Source organism: Silurus aristotelis (genome assembly GCF_946808225.1).
Source record: "Silurus aristotelis genome assembly, chromosome: 19".
In the NCBI taxonomy this organism is placed as follows: Eukaryota; Metazoa; Chordata; class Actinopteri; order Siluriformes; family Siluridae; genus Silurus; species Silurus aristotelis.
This window is the reverse complement of record NC_139592.1, coordinates 23,588,190-23,603,817: the sequence shown is the minus strand read 5'-3', so window position 1 is coordinate 23,603,817 and position 15,628 is coordinate 23,588,190. Positions and strand designations below refer to the sequence as shown.

At 43.0% G+C, this 15,628-nt stretch overlaps 3 protein-coding genes across 7 annotated transcripts in view; 2 read left to right on the top strand and 1 right to left on the bottom strand.

Annotated features, from left to right (window-relative positions):
- Nucleotides 1-897: 897 nt before the first annotated feature.
- On the top strand, nt 898-3,021 carry LOC310715217 (uncharacterized protein). Its single transcript, XM_083521532.1, has 2 exons — nt 898-1,576; nt 2,654-3,021. Exons 1-2 carry the CDS (start codon nt 1,201-1,203, stop codon nt 2,878-2,880), a joined length of 603 nt encoding a protein of 200 aa, XP_083377658.1. The 5' UTR covers nt 898-1,200; the 3' UTR covers nt 2,881-3,021.
- A 2,659-nt stretch (nt 3,022-5,680) lies between these two features.
- mcoln3b (mucolipin TRP cation channel 3b) lies at nt 5,681-14,121 on the bottom strand. Of its 2 annotated transcripts, none has more exons than XM_083521481.1 (14): nt 13,961-14,121; nt 12,026-12,252; nt 11,597-11,764; nt 9,699-9,852; nt 9,286-9,370; nt 8,892-8,988; nt 8,469-8,568; nt 7,833-7,945; nt 7,538-7,687; nt 7,327-7,428; nt 7,130-7,252; nt 6,763-6,969; nt 6,490-6,620; nt 5,681-6,019 (listed from the first exon to the last, which is right to left on the bottom strand). In XM_083521481.1, exons 1-14 carry the CDS (start codon nt 14,031-14,033, stop codon nt 5,986-5,988), a joined length of 1,764 nt encoding a protein of 587 aa, XP_083377607.1. In that variant the 5' UTR covers nt 14,034-14,121; the 3' UTR covers nt 5,681-5,985. The 2 variants fall into 2 exon arrangements, with proteins under 2 accessions (XP_083377607.1, XP_083377608.1); XM_083521482.1 differs by lacking the exon at nt 13,961-14,121 and adding an exon at nt 12,587-12,720.
- Nucleotides 14,122-14,497: 376 nt separating this feature from the next.
- Nucleotides 14,498-15,628, top strand: part of dnai3 (dynein axonemal intermediate chain 3) — an 11,336-nt gene continuing 10,205 nt past the window's right edge. For 3 of the 4 annotated variants that reach the window (XM_083521468.1, XM_083521467.1, XM_083521465.1), the window contains exons 1-4: nt 14,498-14,573; nt 15,135-15,182; nt 15,377-15,448; nt 15,541-15,628. The exon at nt 15,541-15,628 is cut by the window's right edge and continues 97 nt beyond it. In XM_083521468.1, coding sequence (XP_083377594.1) covers nt 15,140-15,182; nt 15,377-15,448; nt 15,541-15,628 — 203 coding nt within the window. In that variant the 5' untranslated portion in view covers nt 14,498-14,573; nt 15,135-15,139. The remainder of the gene's footprint in view (nt 14,574-15,134; nt 15,183-15,376; nt 15,449-15,540) is intronic. The other variant, XM_083521466.1, reaches the window with a different exon arrangement.

Sequence of the window (15,628 nt, the reverse complement as noted above, 5' to 3'; positions counted from 1 at the left end):
TTCCTTGGGTCTAAAAGCTCCTGTGTTGGATCAGACAGCTTTGTCTCGGAGGATTTAAAAAACAAAAGCTCATTATTTTTTATTTTAACTGTGAGATTTACAGTCCAAACCTTCTGCCCAATAAATCGCACAATGCAGGACGCCAATAAGGATCTAGAAACATCTAGGTGGACCTCAGATGAAATTGCTCCACCCAGGACTTCACTCTGAAGTAAAAACTATGTGAAGCCATTCTCATGCTCAGTTCATGCATATATACAGTATATAAATCTTCTGATCAAAATCAATGTGGCTTTAGTGACTTTTATTCATATTTTGCTAAGTAAAAATAGCAAATAGCAAATAGCGGTCTGCTTTTTTAAAATTCTTTATTGATGTTCATTTTGATAACATTCTTGATTTTTTTTATCATTTTTATTTGTATAAAATGTTTTTAATCCACATTTATACTGTAAAAATATTCGTTTCTGATCTACACCTCAATTCGGCATTCCACATTCTGATATGGCAATGATGACGACACTGGTGTAATGAATATGCAAATTGTGCATGTTTGTGACGTCACGTGCCAACTTTGAGCCACTCAATTACGTTCAGCTGCGTTCAGTGGAGAAGAAACGCACGTGTGGAATAAATGTTTTCTATGCAGCAGTGAATTTTTACATTATTCTTATTATTCTTATTATTATTATTATTCATTACACTGTGATATAATGCGGTGTTTGTACAGTTATTAAGATTTTGTCAGCTCGCGATGTGTCACTTTTTGCCCCTCGTGCCATTACGCACGCACGCACCGGCAGGAGCTCGGAGGTGTGCGCAGGACTTACACTTGTGTGTGTGTGTGTGTGTGTGTGTGTGTGTGTGTGTGTGTGTGTGTGTGTAAAGGGAACAAAAACTCGTCCTGGAACGCTTTCTTAAGCGAAGAAAGAAACAAGGACATGAGCACGAGCACATCAAACGGAGACATGTCCGTTAAATATGGATTAATAAAAATACTGGATTATTAACTCCGGTATGTGACACACACACACACACACACACACACACACACACACACACACACACACACACACACACACACAGAGACACGTGGCTCTTCTGACTCGTGGGTAAACCGGGACAGCTGTGACCGGGAGACGCGGCAGTGATGGCCGGGTGGAGGAGAGCTCGCGCACGAAGTGAGTGAGCGCCGTCGCCATGCTCTCGTGCAACACGAGCGCGATCAAGGACTGGAGCTTCTTCCTTTCCCACATCCTGCCGCTGGTCAACCGTTCGGCCGGGCTCGTGCACCGTGGCGTGGAGGAGGCGGAGGCGGTCACGGCGGCCGTGGTGACCGTGGCGCTCGAACCCGCCAGCCGCGCGCCAGCGGACTCCAATTACACGGAGCGCGTGTACCAGTACTCCTACTCGGAGGGGGACGCGCTCGTGCACGCGGGCCGAGAGCCGCCCGACCGGGAGCCCGTTCCTCTGCCCAAAGCCGTGCTGTACCTGCTGATGGCGGCGCTCGTGGTGGTGCTGGTGGCCTACGCCATAGTTGGACATCTGGTCAAAGATCTTCTGCTCGAGTTTGTAGGTGAGTCTGTCTGTCTGCCTGCCGGTCTCTCTGTCTCTCTGTCTGTCTGTCTGCCGGTCTGTCTGTCTGTCTGTCTCTCTCTCTGTCTGTCTGCCGGTCTGTCTGTCTGTCTGTCTGTCTGTCTGTCTCTCTCTCTCTCTGTCTGTCTGTCGGTCTCTTTGTGTTTATCCCTCTCCATCTGTCTCTTTATTTATTCACTTGTTTGTTTGTTTGTTTGTTTAAACGAACCCTGGTCAATCTTGAGACCTGGACGTTGTGGTCTGCAGATGATGTATTTCACTTGTGTGTGTGTGTGTGTGTGACAGCAGGGTCCCTGTGTATGTTCTGTGTATTGTCTGAACACTCAATGACATCATGGTATTAAAATGTTCATATTACAGAGAGAAAATTACAAAAAAAGTCTAACATCTCTCCTGAAGATTAAATTGTGTAGTTACTGCTGCACCTCTGCCTGTCGGACACTGGAGACTCCTTCCACACGTTTTACTTTAAGAAGTTTCACGTTTACCTTTGGACCAATCAGGATCCAGGATTCAGCTCTGCAGTGGTATCAGTGGAGTTTTGGTTTCTGTCAGGAAACTGATAAATATTAATATTTTCCCTGATGCTCCTCATATACAGTTTCTGCAGGACCGAGGTGCTCCAGCAACAACATAAACTCACAACACAAAGTGCACATGTGAACATTTAGTGCAAAAGAAAAGAGGGGGAAAAGAAAAAAGAAGACAAGAGACAAAGAAAAAACCAGTAACCCAGTAGCACTGACCAGTACAGCAGGTTGTGAAAGAGGGATTGTACCGTGTGAAGGTCAATCATCACAGCTTTGAGACCGACCCCAACAAATCAGGCTTCTCATAAACGCATTTGATTGCGACGTCACCAAACAGGAAACCTCACTTGGCAGGTACGACTCATGTCAAAAGTATTCGGACACTTTTGGGTTGTTTAAAGCCGACCAATCACAGTGCAGCTCATTGTCTCTGAGCTGTAAAATGAGCACGCCATCGTTGTGTGTGTGTGTGTGTGTGTGAGAGAGAACTGAGTGTGTGTAATAACACTGAGCGTTTTCTCCGTCAGAGTGGGTGTTCGGTCCTCGTTTGGAGAACCACAGGAGTAAAAGCGACGTGAGCTGCATCACCATCGGCGCCAGTGAGATGAACCGACCCCCACGTCTTCAGGAAACGAACCCACACCAGTACGTCAGGCAGAATCACTCGGGCTGCTCCGGCGCCGTGAAGCCCGAGGAGCTGGTGCTGAACATAGACCAACCTCCACGCCATTCACAGATACACACAGGGACCTAGCGGTGGTACATAGTCTCTGCCATTCTGATTGTGTTTGTGTGTGTGTGTGTGTGTGTGTATCTGTGTGTGTGTGTGTGTGTGTGTGTGTGTGTGATGTACCAGGCTGGAGTGACTGCTAAAGGATTAAGCCGGAATCAAAAACATTTTAGTTTTCCCATTGACTTATATAACAGATTTGGGTTTTTTTTGGCTTACACACACACACACACACACACACACACACACACACACACACACGTAAGCGTAAATGCACAGTAGATTTTGTTGGTCTCCACATCAGTCGGTTACTGATGATCGAGTGTTTGGTTCCGTCAGTGACGTGAAAGAAGCAAAAAAAACACTGTATATAAAATAACAGAATCAATAGTTTAGATATTCCACGTTTCTATGCGTCGTGAATTTACATCTCTTTATACTCTAAAAGGGCTATGTTTCTCAGCTGTGTGTGTGTGTGTGTGTGTGTGTGTGTGTGTGTGTGTGTGTGTGAGAGATTGTCCCAATGAAAGATCTTTCAATAGTGTGTGAATAAAAAAACGCTCAGATCACAAAACGGTTTCATGATGGATTCATTTCACCATCACTCCAAAATCTGTTCCAGCATGACGATGCCCCTGTGCACAAAGCCAGCTCCATGAAGATCTGCTGAAAGTGTGTGGAAGATCTCCTGCCATTGAGCTCCAATCCTATTAAACACCTTTGGGGTGAATGTGAACACTGACTGCACACCAGGAACCTCGTCACCTTCTCACCTACATCACTACCTGACTTTACTAACAGCCTTGTAGCTGAATGATCACAAATCCCCACAAAATCTAGAGGAACATCTTCTCAGAAGAGTGGAGGATATTATAAGAGCAAAGAAGAACTCGAAGTGGAACGGGACGTTTAAAAAGGACGTAATGTTATAGCTGGGTGTCTACAAACTTTATCTCCTGTGTTTCTGTTACGAATCACCAGTCCGCATGTTGAACGAAAGACAGCTGTAGCTCTATTAATGAGTACCTGTGTGTGTGTGTGTGTGTGTGTGTGTGTGTGTGTGTGTGTGTGTGTGTGTGAAACTCTAACACACACTGGTCTCTGCAGAGAAGAACTCATCCTGCAGTGTGACATTGAGAACAATCAATTATGTTAATTTACCTTTCAGAATTGAGAAACACACACACACACACACACACACACACACACACACACACACACACACACACACTATCCCCATGTCTTTATGCAGTTTTAGTTTATTCTGCTGGCAGTAATCCTGTATTAACATCTCAGACCTCACCCTCGTCTCCGTCCTCCTGCTTAATGTTCTTAATGACTTTAATTAACACATAGAGACGCTTGAGGGGCAACACATCACCTTCCCGATTCCTGCTTCCTGGGTGGTGTTGTGGGAATAATTCTTACAGGAAGTGTTTCTCTGTACTGAATAATAAAAAAGATCACGAAAACAAGCGAGAAAACTAGGACACACTTCCCTCCTGTGTGTGTGTCTGAGCGCATGAAAAATGTGTCACAGGAGATTGTCTCGGTCCACAGGATTGCTTTTACTGGGTCGAGAGAGTGCATTACACACACACACACACACACACACACACACACACACACACACACACAGAAAGTAGGCCAGTGCGTTCTGGGTATTGGGACGTGTTTATACCCGTGTGTTTTTGATGACAAAGAAGGTGAGGGCAGTCAAGGTGAGGAAATGATCAGGGTTTTACATGGACACACACACACACACACACACACACACACACACACACACACACACCAAAGTATTTGTTTAGTATTTTCTCTTGACATGATAATATCCATGTTCCCACACACACAGTCTGTAAGGCGTGTTTATATTTACAGTTACAGACGTCTGTGTCCAGAGCGAAGTACAAAAGTGTTTTGTGTCTCAGTGAATAAAACTATTGATACAGAAGATTACAAACTTCATATAAATCAGACTTCAGCTCTGTTCAGTTCTATTTTCTAAAACAAAGCAAACTTAGAAAGTGTTAGTATCAGTGTTTCAGGAAGGTGAAGGTCTTCATACTATAAGGTGTTTAAATCTAATAAAGTTAATAAAAAGGTGTTCTAAAAGCTACTATAAAGTATTTAAAGGTAATAAAGTGTACTATAGGGTTCTGTAAAGGTACTATCTTCTTCTTCTTCTTCTTTCGGCTTCCCTCATTAGGGGGCGCCACAGCGGATCATCCGTCTCCATACCCCTCAGTCCTCTACATCTGCCTCTTTCACACTAACTACCTGCATGGCCCTCACCACATTCATAAACCTCCTCCTTGGTCTTCCTCTTTTCCTCCTTCCTGGTGTCTTCATCCTCCGCATTCTGATATACCCCATGTTCCTCCTCTGCACATGTCCAAACCATCTCAATCTCACCTCAGGTTGATTTTTAGCAGTTCCTGTACTGATGTGTGATTTCTAGAGCTGAAGGGAAAGTGTTCAGTGATGTGGATTATCTTCACTATTCAGTATGGAATTAACAGTGAGATGAGAGCCGACACTGCCCCCTGTCGACCAGACAGTGTAAGTGACACTGACCTTGAACTTGAACACACGCACACGCGCACACACACTCCGCTCTCAGGAGCTCTCTATGAGATGGTCAATTTATTTTTCTGTCCTGAATGTGAGTCTGAAATATTCAGCTTCAGCTTCATCAAGAACAAAGTAGAAACACAAAACATGCCAAATTAAACATGCGGATGATCCGCTGTGGCGACTCCTAATGGGAGAAGGCGGAAGAAGAAGAAGAAGAAGAAGAAGATTTACACACAGAGAGTCAGCATTTTCTGAAATATTTTATTTCTAATTTCTATCTAATAGCAGTTTTTTGGTGTAAAACCCAAAAGTATTTTTATTTATTTATTTATTTATTTATTTTTTACAAAATCACAATTTACAATGGAACAAACATTTATTAATATTTTTGTGCATCACTGAAACATTTACAGCCTTAAAGTGCTTTAGAACTCATTCTGTCTGACCTTCTGACATTTATATTACACATTATATTTAATCACGTGAACGTGTAAATGAGGAGATGTTTAGGAAGCGACGTTCTCCCTCTCATCCTCATCTTCATCCCTGCGATCAACACTGCAGTCTCTCATGCAGGTCACTGACCCTGAAACAGGAAATGCTTTAGTTACAACTTTCAGTTTTAGGATCCTGAATACATTAAATAGTCGTTTGTGTTTCTTGAACATCTCAGTCTACATTTAGTCCACATTTGCTGTTATAATGAGCTCCACTCTTCTGGGAAGATGTTCCTCCAGATTTTTGTGAAGATTTCTTCAGTTACGAGGATGTTAGTAAAGTCAGCTAGTGATGGAGGTGAGAAGGTGAGGAGGTTCCTGGGTGTGCAGTCAGCATTCACATTCATCCCAAAGTTGTTCAACAGGGTTGGAGCTCTATAGCAGGAGATCTTCCACACACTTCCAACTCATGTAAAGTAGATCTTCATGGAGTTGGCTTTGTGCACGAGGGCATCTTCATGCTGGAACAGGTTTAAATTCTCCTACAGGGGAAAAAGCCTATTTTGTGGCATTTCTCCACATATGTTCTTCTCCTCCTCAGAGCTCTTCAACCCCTTACCTTCGAGTGCAGCAGAAGAAGCAGGGAGAAGGACGTTCCTCCACACGGTAACAGCCTGAGTTCGGATGATCTTTACACTCGGATATAAAGGTCTGTAGCTCGGACACAGGATTTCCGTCTGACTGCTGCTGCTGAAAACGAGGAAAATAAAAAACATCAAAACACCACCAGAGGAGACTTTAGAAGGTTTTTAAGAGCAGCGTCGTTATAATCCAGGACTAGCTTTAACACACACACACACACACACACCCTTCTCTAGGCACAGTTTGTTACCTTGATGGTCTCGTAGGTGTCGGTGATGAGGGTGATGAAAAGGCTGAGCACCATGTAGATGAAGAGCGAGACGAAGGTGTAAAGGTAACCGCGACTGAACAACCAAACCAGGTAACTCTTCTGCTGCATGTTCTTGAAGGTGGCGAACATGTCGTCTCCGTTGATCAGAGAGAACAGACACTCGGACACGGTGTTCAGGGACCGGAACTGCAACGTGACGCATGCACTTAATTACTGCACAATAATCTGCGTTTGTTTCAAACGTACGTCACGTCAAAAGTCTCTGTAGCAGATTTGACCGGTTACACCATCAGTCTCCAAAGAAATCAGACAGAAAATCGGATTGTGACTTCACTTCACTCCTCACCTTCTCATGGTAGGGTCCGAGCACGATCCAGCCGCAGAAGCAGTAGCCGAGGTAGATCATGGCGGCGCAGCAGCTGAAGCGGATGACGTTGGGGAACGCCGCTCTGAGCGTGATGATCAGGATCTGCGGGGTGAAGACGAGGGGGGTTCAGTCTCCCACGTTCACACATAGAGCTCGAGAACTCTAATGAGACTTACGTTGTATTTCTTGAAGTAGCCCATGTAGCGCAGGACACCGATCCACACCAGCATGGTGCCCGTGCCCAGGAGGATGCTGCAGATGTCGTAACTCGTCAAAGCCTGCAGAGGAACACGACTTAAACTGGGATGGTTCAACACCAATCCACAAATCACGGGTTTCTTCTCCAGGTGTGTGTGTGTGTGTGTGTGTGTAAGACTTGTACTGTACCTTGACCTGGATGGCGATTTTGAGGACCGAGCCGGTGATGGTGAGGACGTCGCTAATGATGATGAGGATGTACCATCCGTTTATGAACTCCATCCGGTCCGACCAACACACTTGCTTCCCATAATGCTTCAGAAAGAAGGTGGTGTACTCCTGTAAGTGTGTGTATACACACACACACACACACACACACACACACACACACACACACACGTCTCTCTCTATGCTCCGCCACTTATCATTTGTTTAACGTTTGTTTAGTTCAAGGTAAAACAGTTGATATGTTCAGGAGACTCACAAACTGCAGCTGGACTCCGGTGCTGACGGAGCGCGTGCAGAGGATCAGCGACGCCAGACACGTGAGGATGATCACCACGTCGAACAGAACCGTGTAGTAGATGTTCTTCGGGGCTAAAGGAAGGAGGAACATGATGTAAAAACAGTAACTAGAGAGGTAAAGTTCACCCCAGAGAAAAGTCGATTCTGGTTTTGACACCACCAGTGTGAACGTCAGAAACGTCCCACACGATACAAACAAAACTATCAGGATTCCTGACTTTTCCAAGTATATTTGGTTCTCCTCCAAAATTTCTAAACAAAGTTGGCAGCACACTATTGTGTTGGAAATCTCCCCTTTTTAAATTTACCGAAACTGCTCCAGCATGACATTTGTGCACAAAGCTCCATGAAGTTCTGACCTCAACCCTTTGAGATGAATGTAAACACTGACTGCAATCCAGAGACCTTCTCACCTCACCAACACCACTACCTGACTTTACTACCACCCTGCATGAGTCTCCTCAAATCTCCACCAAACCAAGGCGCTGTTTAGAGATGCGTCAGACACCGTGAGGAACGTGTGACCGAACGTGCTGCATGTAGGAGTGTTTAGGAAATACTCGTGAAGATTGGAATCATGGGATACGACACTCACAGGCTCCCGTGACTTTCCAGTTTTGGCACTCGTTGATGTCCACGTCGTTGTCCAGGTCCACGCGAATCCGGCCGCTGTGGGCGCGGTTGTTGAAGGTGATCTGAGAGAAACAGGAGGAGCGCGATGATGTGACGTGAGGGATAATCTCACACGGGAGGGGGGGGGGGGTACAACAACAACAACAAAGGTTTCCATGGCAACTATAAAGAAATATTAGGAAATGGAATGAGGAAGTGTTCGATGTGAAAATTCCGTCTCTATTATTACATCTTTCCTACAAACCAAGCAGAAAGAAAAAGAGGAAGTGTGGAGAGATGTAGAGTGACGGGGGTTTAATGGAAATGAGAGAGAGAGAGAGAGAGAGAGAGAGAGAGAGAGAGAGAGAATGGAAGAAACACTTCATCATGAGTCACATGGACGTACCATTATGCTAAAGTCATAGCAGTCAGGAAGCTCGTGATGCTGCACCGTCTGCAGGTTAATGGCCTTCAGAGTGAAGTATACGTTCACCTCCAGCAACCTGACACACACACACACACACACACACACACACACACACACACACACACACACACACACACACACACACACACACACACACACACACACACACACACACACACACACACACACACGTCAAATTCCAAACTGGATTATTCATGAATTAAATCACACACGTTTGCATTGTTTTGGTTTGTTTATTTATTTTTGCTTTATTTATTTGTTTGTTTGTTTGTTTATTTATTTGCTTGTTTGTTTGTTTGTTTATTTGCTTGTTTGTTTAAGTGAATAATTAATGAATTTCTAACCCCATTACCGTTTGAACTGCAGTGTGAAGTTGGACAGGTGTGTGTCCTGTGCCGTGGATTGGGGCGGAGCATTCGGGTAAATCTCAAGGCATTCTGGGTAAAAAATAAAATAAATAAATAAATGGTCATAAACATCAACACTACAGCCGATGTATTAATATACAGGAAATGACTTATAATGTCACACACAGTGCTGGAAAACTAATCGAGTTCTCCTGCGTGTTCCGAGTCAGGAACTACACACTGCAGGTCACATGGTTACTAAAAACTAATCAGCAAATCGGATTGTTTTCCGAGAACATAATGTGTTTTATTCCTTTTCCACACACAGCAACAACTTCAACCAGGAGTCTCCACTGACGCTGGAGGCTCCTTCCTGCCTCGCGGATGATCACGACGAGACGCAGTGTTTTAGCGTTACCTTGCTCCACCTTGGCGTCGATCTCGAAGGTCTCGTTGCCGGGGGAGATGCTGCCGTTGTGGTAGAACTGCTGGCAGACGAGTAGAGGAGTGTAAAGATGACCGTCCTTCTCGTACGCGTGGTTCCCAACCGTTATGTTCTGCAAACGCAGGAACTAGCACAAGAACATGAGAAGCGTTAGATATTCATCTAGATCACACGTCACAGTGGGAACCACACGTTCAGGAACCGTCTGTTCACCCTCTGTACTTCTAACAAAGACATGGTGGTTACAAACATCTCACATTTAGACTTATCAGACCAAAAAACAGTTTCCTGATCGAATATCCATTCTGTGTGTTTATTGGTTTAATCAAGTCTCTTCTGCTTGTTGTTTCTCCAAAGTAATGGTTTCTTCGCCGCAATTCGACCATGAAGGCCTGACTCAGGTGGTCTCCTCTGAACAGGAGATGTTTAAATATGTATGCGACTTAAACTCAGAGAAGCGTTTATGTAAATCAGTGTTTTCTGAGGCTGGAAATTCTAACAAACATATCCTCTGCAACAGAGGTAGCTCTTGGTCTTCCGTTCCTCATAAGAGCCTGTTTCATCATAGTGTTTGATGGTTTTGGAGACTGCACTTGGGGATACAAAGGTCTTGAGATGTTTCAAATGACTGAGCTTCATTTCTTAAAGTAATGATGGATCTTCTCTCTTTCCTTAACTGAGTGTTTCTTTCCATAATATGGATCTGTACAGTAGTTGCAGTAGCACTAATGAGGTTAAACACCTGTGAACTGAAACCTGTTCCAGGTGAAGACCTCATGGACCTGATGAGAGAACACCATGAGCTCGCCGAAGCCGACACTAAAAATCATTCACATTTAGAAAACAACACTGAAGGAGAAGCCGTGTCACTTTACATCTCTAATCATATTCATTTGGATATATAATATTTATATATATATAAAAAACTTTTTTCAAGATCTACTGCAAAATTCCAACATGGAAGCTCTTGGACACGCTTCACACTCCATCCCGTGTGTGGAAAAAACCTGCTGAACTGTTTTGCTTTTGGCTCTTGTGCAACATTTTAGCCAAAGTGACAACTAATAAATCAAACCGATACGATCTCTGCACTCGGCCCCGCCCCCTGTTCTGCTCCGCCCCCTCCCGAAAAGCTCAGGGTGAGGAACGGAGCAGACACCTGGCCGAGGTCACGCGCACACCACGCGCAGTCACGCTGAGCACAACCCTCAGGTACACACAGTTCCCTTCCTACACACAACCAGTACCTTCTGTCCCACATTCCCTCAAAACTCCTGCAGCCCTCAACACTTTAGTACACACACACACACACACACACACACACACACACACACACACACACACACACACACACACACACACACACTACAAAGGGCTTAGCAAAAGGTGTGTGTGCTGACAATTTTTCACCATATTAACGTGAATACATCATAGACACAAAGGTACATGAACATCCAAGTCCACATTTAGTCTCCATTTCCTGTTATAAAAGCTCCACTCTTCTGGCAAGATGTTCCTCTAGATTTTGTGGAGATTCATTTAGCCACAAGTGTGTTAAATTTAGGTACTGATGTAAGTGAGAAGGTGAGGAGGCCTGGGGTTGTGTTGGAGATCTACAGCAGGAGATCTTTCACACAATTCCAACTGTCATGCTGGAACACTTTTGGATCTCTGAGTTCAAGTGAAGGAAAGAGTTTAATTGTGTGCCTCCAACTTTGTGGTAACAGTTTGGGAGAAAAAAAAAAAAAAAAACATGGCAGGAACAGTCAGGTGTCCAAATACTTTTGCATAGAGTTTATCTCAAAAAAAGATAAAAAAAAAAAAAAAAAGATTTTAGAATTTAATGTGTGTGTGTGTGTGTGTGTGTTTACCTGCTGTACAATGTAGGACAGGTGTGTGTAGACTTCGTTTTGAGTGTACACGGCGTACGCTTTGGCGTTGTGATTTTCGTAGTCCTTCAGAAACAAGTGCTTGAAGGTCATGAGGTTCTCCTCCTTGAACGTCACCACCATCTGGTTACTCAGGCCGAAAGACACCAGCTGAGGAGAGAACGACTTTCAGACGTCTTGTTTTGGTTTAAATAACAAAAAGAAAATCAAGAAACCAAAAAGAGTCTTTTATCCGAGAGTCACTGAAGCACACGCTCTGGAGAACTGGGCATGGGACTGGGAGACATTTACCCCCAACAAACCAGTGAGTGAGATTTTACTGTTCATCTCCATCTCCATCTCAAATCTCCATAATTATACACACACACTTTCAAATGTATTTCTTCTACAGGCTGCGGCGAATCTCAGTACCTGGATAGTGATGACGGCGATCTTGATGATCTGCAGCATCAGCTTCCACGGCTTCCTGCTTCGGGCTCGATACTTCTCACAGGGGTTCATGAAGAAGTATTTGAGTTTCCTCCTGAAGCTCTCCACCTCCTGACGCTCCTGCTGGGCCAATGACTCCGCCCACAGCGAGCCGCCATTGCTGTTAAAATCATTGAAGGCCAGGTAGGAAGATCCCGAGTCGTCCATGTCTGGAAGCGCACCACACACACACACACACACACACACACACACACACACACACACACACACACACACACACACACACACACACACACACACACACAGGTCTTATTTATTTATTTACTTATAATTTTTTGTTTGTTTGTTTGCACACACACAAAGTTGAGAATTTAAAAAAGCAGCAATGAAATTATTATTAAATGTAGAATTAAAAATAATACAAATCGATGAAAATTTATATTTTATTAAATTATTATAAACATGATTAAATCTCAAAAAACTCCTTGCAAACAGAGAGCTCGTCTGAGAAGCAGGAGCCACAGCGTTTCTCACAGTTCTCACCTAGAAGAGAGCATGCAGTGAGGTTCTGAAGCGAAACTGAAGACGTAATAAAAAGCTCTTATAAACTCAGAACTCAGCGTGTGGGCTGAAGTTCACCGCCCAAAGCTGCTGACCGAGACACGGGATAAATAAATCCGATCTGATCCGATCCGATCCAACGAGACAGTAAACAAAAAAAAAATCCAATCTAATAAACAGTCAAGGAGCAGGAGCTCGTGTACATCAGATCAGAGATGCCTTGAAAGATTATTGTTTTTTTCCCCTCGGTCATATGATCTACGCCTTCAGAAGCTTCTGTCACCTGATCTGCAGGTTTCTCGAGCGCGCGCGCACACACACACACACACACACACACATCACCTGATTACACCCGTGAGCTCATACACACCTTCACCTGTAGTGTTTTAAAACAAAACACCACTGTTTTATTAAACAAAGTGCTCCAGAAGATCCGAGATCGTTTCATAGAGAATTATTATTATATTTACTGAGTTTATTATTTACATGTAAATAATAATAATAATAATAACAATAATAATATTGTTAAATCAATAATTAACTAAATATGTGAGTAAACAAGCAAATAAATAAAACAAGTCCACGATGGAAAATAACTCCAGTACAAAATCACATTACACACCATCAGCTACGAACCATTACCAAACGGTTTCCATGCCAACGGATGTTTGTAAACACCATCATCATCATCATCATTCAAACCACAGAAACCAGTATAGAAACCAGTGTTCACCAAAGGTTTATGGTATCAGAAGTAAAGACCCACAGGGTTACACCATTACAGCTTCCATTACAACCAATACACTTTACATTATAACCCCTAAACCCACTACATTTTCCCATTATCACCACTACAATTCCCACTGTAGCAATGAAACCCATTACAATTCCCATTATGACCATTAAAACAATGCAGCTTCCATCATAACCCCTGCCATGTCCATTATAACCATTACAATCACTACAGTTTCCATTAAAACCACTACACCAGGTTCCTGCTGCAGGAGTGTTTGTTCCGTAGCTGCTATTCTGCGCGTGTTATTATTCCACTCATCTTTCATCCTCTGTTCATTTTCACTTTGACTCATCACACAGGGTTTCACACGACTCAACTGTTCAACTCGTTCTTACTGATTGTATTTTTATTTCCTGAAAACTTTTGCTCACACACTTCACTTCTGTGAACTTCCTGTGGGATGAACAACATAAACCATCCATCCATCCATCCATCCATCCATCCATCCATCCATCCATCCATCCAGTATAATCTGGTGAATACTGAGGTTTAAAATCCCTACTCCTTCTTAAAGCCTGGAGAAACAGGAGACAGAACAGAAGATCAGAGCAGATCTGTACCTGAGCTCTGACCTGGACAGGGTTGAATAACAAACTGCATCTCCAACTCAGTAACCTGGCCCTCTCCCTCCATCCCAGGAGGACAAAACCAAGCTCTCAGCACGTTATTGGCATTAAGATGGAGATAGAGGAACCCTCACAGTTCTCCATGTGAGATCAGAGATAGAGAAGAAGAGCTGATGACGTGGAGATGAGACTCACCTGCAGGTCATTCACACCTGAGAACATCAGATGCTTTCTTTTCTTTTCTTTTCTTTTCTTTTCTTTTTTTTTTCTTTTCTTTTTTTTTTTTAAACTTCGCTCCAATCAGATGAAGCCAAAACAACTCGTCCAGAAGAACATTAAAGAGTGAAGAAGAGAAAAAGATGTGGAGTAAAAACCTCCATCTGTCACAAGGTGCTCACTTCCACACACCTCCTCCAGAAAGAATCCGAATACTAATCCGAATCGGAGCAGTGACTGATGTCTCCAGCTGACATCCACATGCTCCTTATGCCTAATGAAAGCCACGCCCCCCGGTTGTTACGGTAACCTTGGCAACCGTTCTGTTGCCGGAAACGCGAGTATTGCTAGCGGTGTTTCTCTGAGCGCAAATTAACTGCACTTTTAAAAGGTAAATATCAACTTTTAACTTCTTTCACGCGATTATTGGAAGTTTTATTAGTTTGTGGTGAATAAAATAATCAAAAGGAAGTTAAAAACTTCGGGGGAAAAAACTAATCAAATTGGATCCTGTAACAAAAGGAAAAGGTTCGAACTGGATTTGGGAAACGATGATGATGATGATGATGATGATGATGATGATGATGATTACAGTTATTGGACAGATATTTTTTCTTAGGGTTGATTTTATTATCCCTTCTTTATATGTATTATATTATTAAGGTAATTATTAATATAATATAAAAAAAAGTTTATGATATTGTTATATAATATAATTTATTCTACATATGATTAAAACAAAACCCTCATCCACTCTGTGTTGATTTATATGTTGTAGTTTTGCTTTTAAGAGAGAGATGTGATGAATATCGATATCGTGTGATTCTCAGTGTTTCAGGATCGATATCTTATTATACCGCTAGATGTCGCCAAATCAGTGTTTTTTACTCTCAGAGACTACACTTCTATAGAGTTTTATTTTTATATAGAAATGTAATCTTGTGTGTTTAAGCAGATATGAGTGCAAAGAAACCAAAACGACCTGTGAGCAAAAAGAAAGGTAAGTGACGTGTGTGTAGAGTCTGGGATGATTTTCAATCCTATTAAATACTCTTCAATTTGACGATTTTACTATTCAATGTTCTGGTTTCTATAATAGGTTTCAGTGTGGTGCTTTTAAGCTTGAACACTGTCACATTAACACAACATGGATTCATCACATGAGTATAAACTGTTGTTTTTAATTAATTTCAGGTCAGAAGAAGAAATCAATATCATCAGAGCAAATAACGGAAGCTTCTAGACCGGAGACAGAGACACAGATAGGTAAGGGGCTGGAATGGTTTTTACTGTACAACAATAACAATAATATTAATAATAAAATACTTTCTCATGTCTGTGTTTTTACTCGTCCTCAGAACACCCAGACTACGTCCAACCTCTGGTTCTGACCTCGGCCACGCAGGAGCTTTTCGGCTGTCGAACGGATGAGGACGTCACAGGTAA

Excerpts from the sequence above, each read along its gene's own strand:
- LOC310715217 (XM_083521532.1), top strand. The coding sequence starts at position 1,201 with ATGCTCTCGTGCAACACGAGCGCGATCAAGGACTGGAGCTTCTTCCTT. Across the intron at positions 1,577-2,653 it reads TCTTCTGCTCGAGTTTGTAG|AGTGGGTGTTCGGTCCTCGT; the intron begins GTGAGTCTGTCT and ends TTTCTCCGTCAG.
- mcoln3b (XM_083521481.1), bottom strand. The coding sequence starts at position 14,033 with ATGGAGGGAGAGGGCCAGGTTACTGAGTTGGAGATGCAGTTTGTTATT. Across the intron at positions 7,429-7,537 it reads AAATCGCCATCCAGGTCAAG|GCTTTGACGAGTTACGACAT; the intron begins GTACAGTACAAG and ends GTTCCTCTGCAG. Across the intron at positions 6,970-7,129 it reads TCGGACCCTACCATGAGAAG|TTCCGGTCCCTGAACACCGT; the intron begins GTGAGGAGTGAA and ends GTCACGTTGCAG.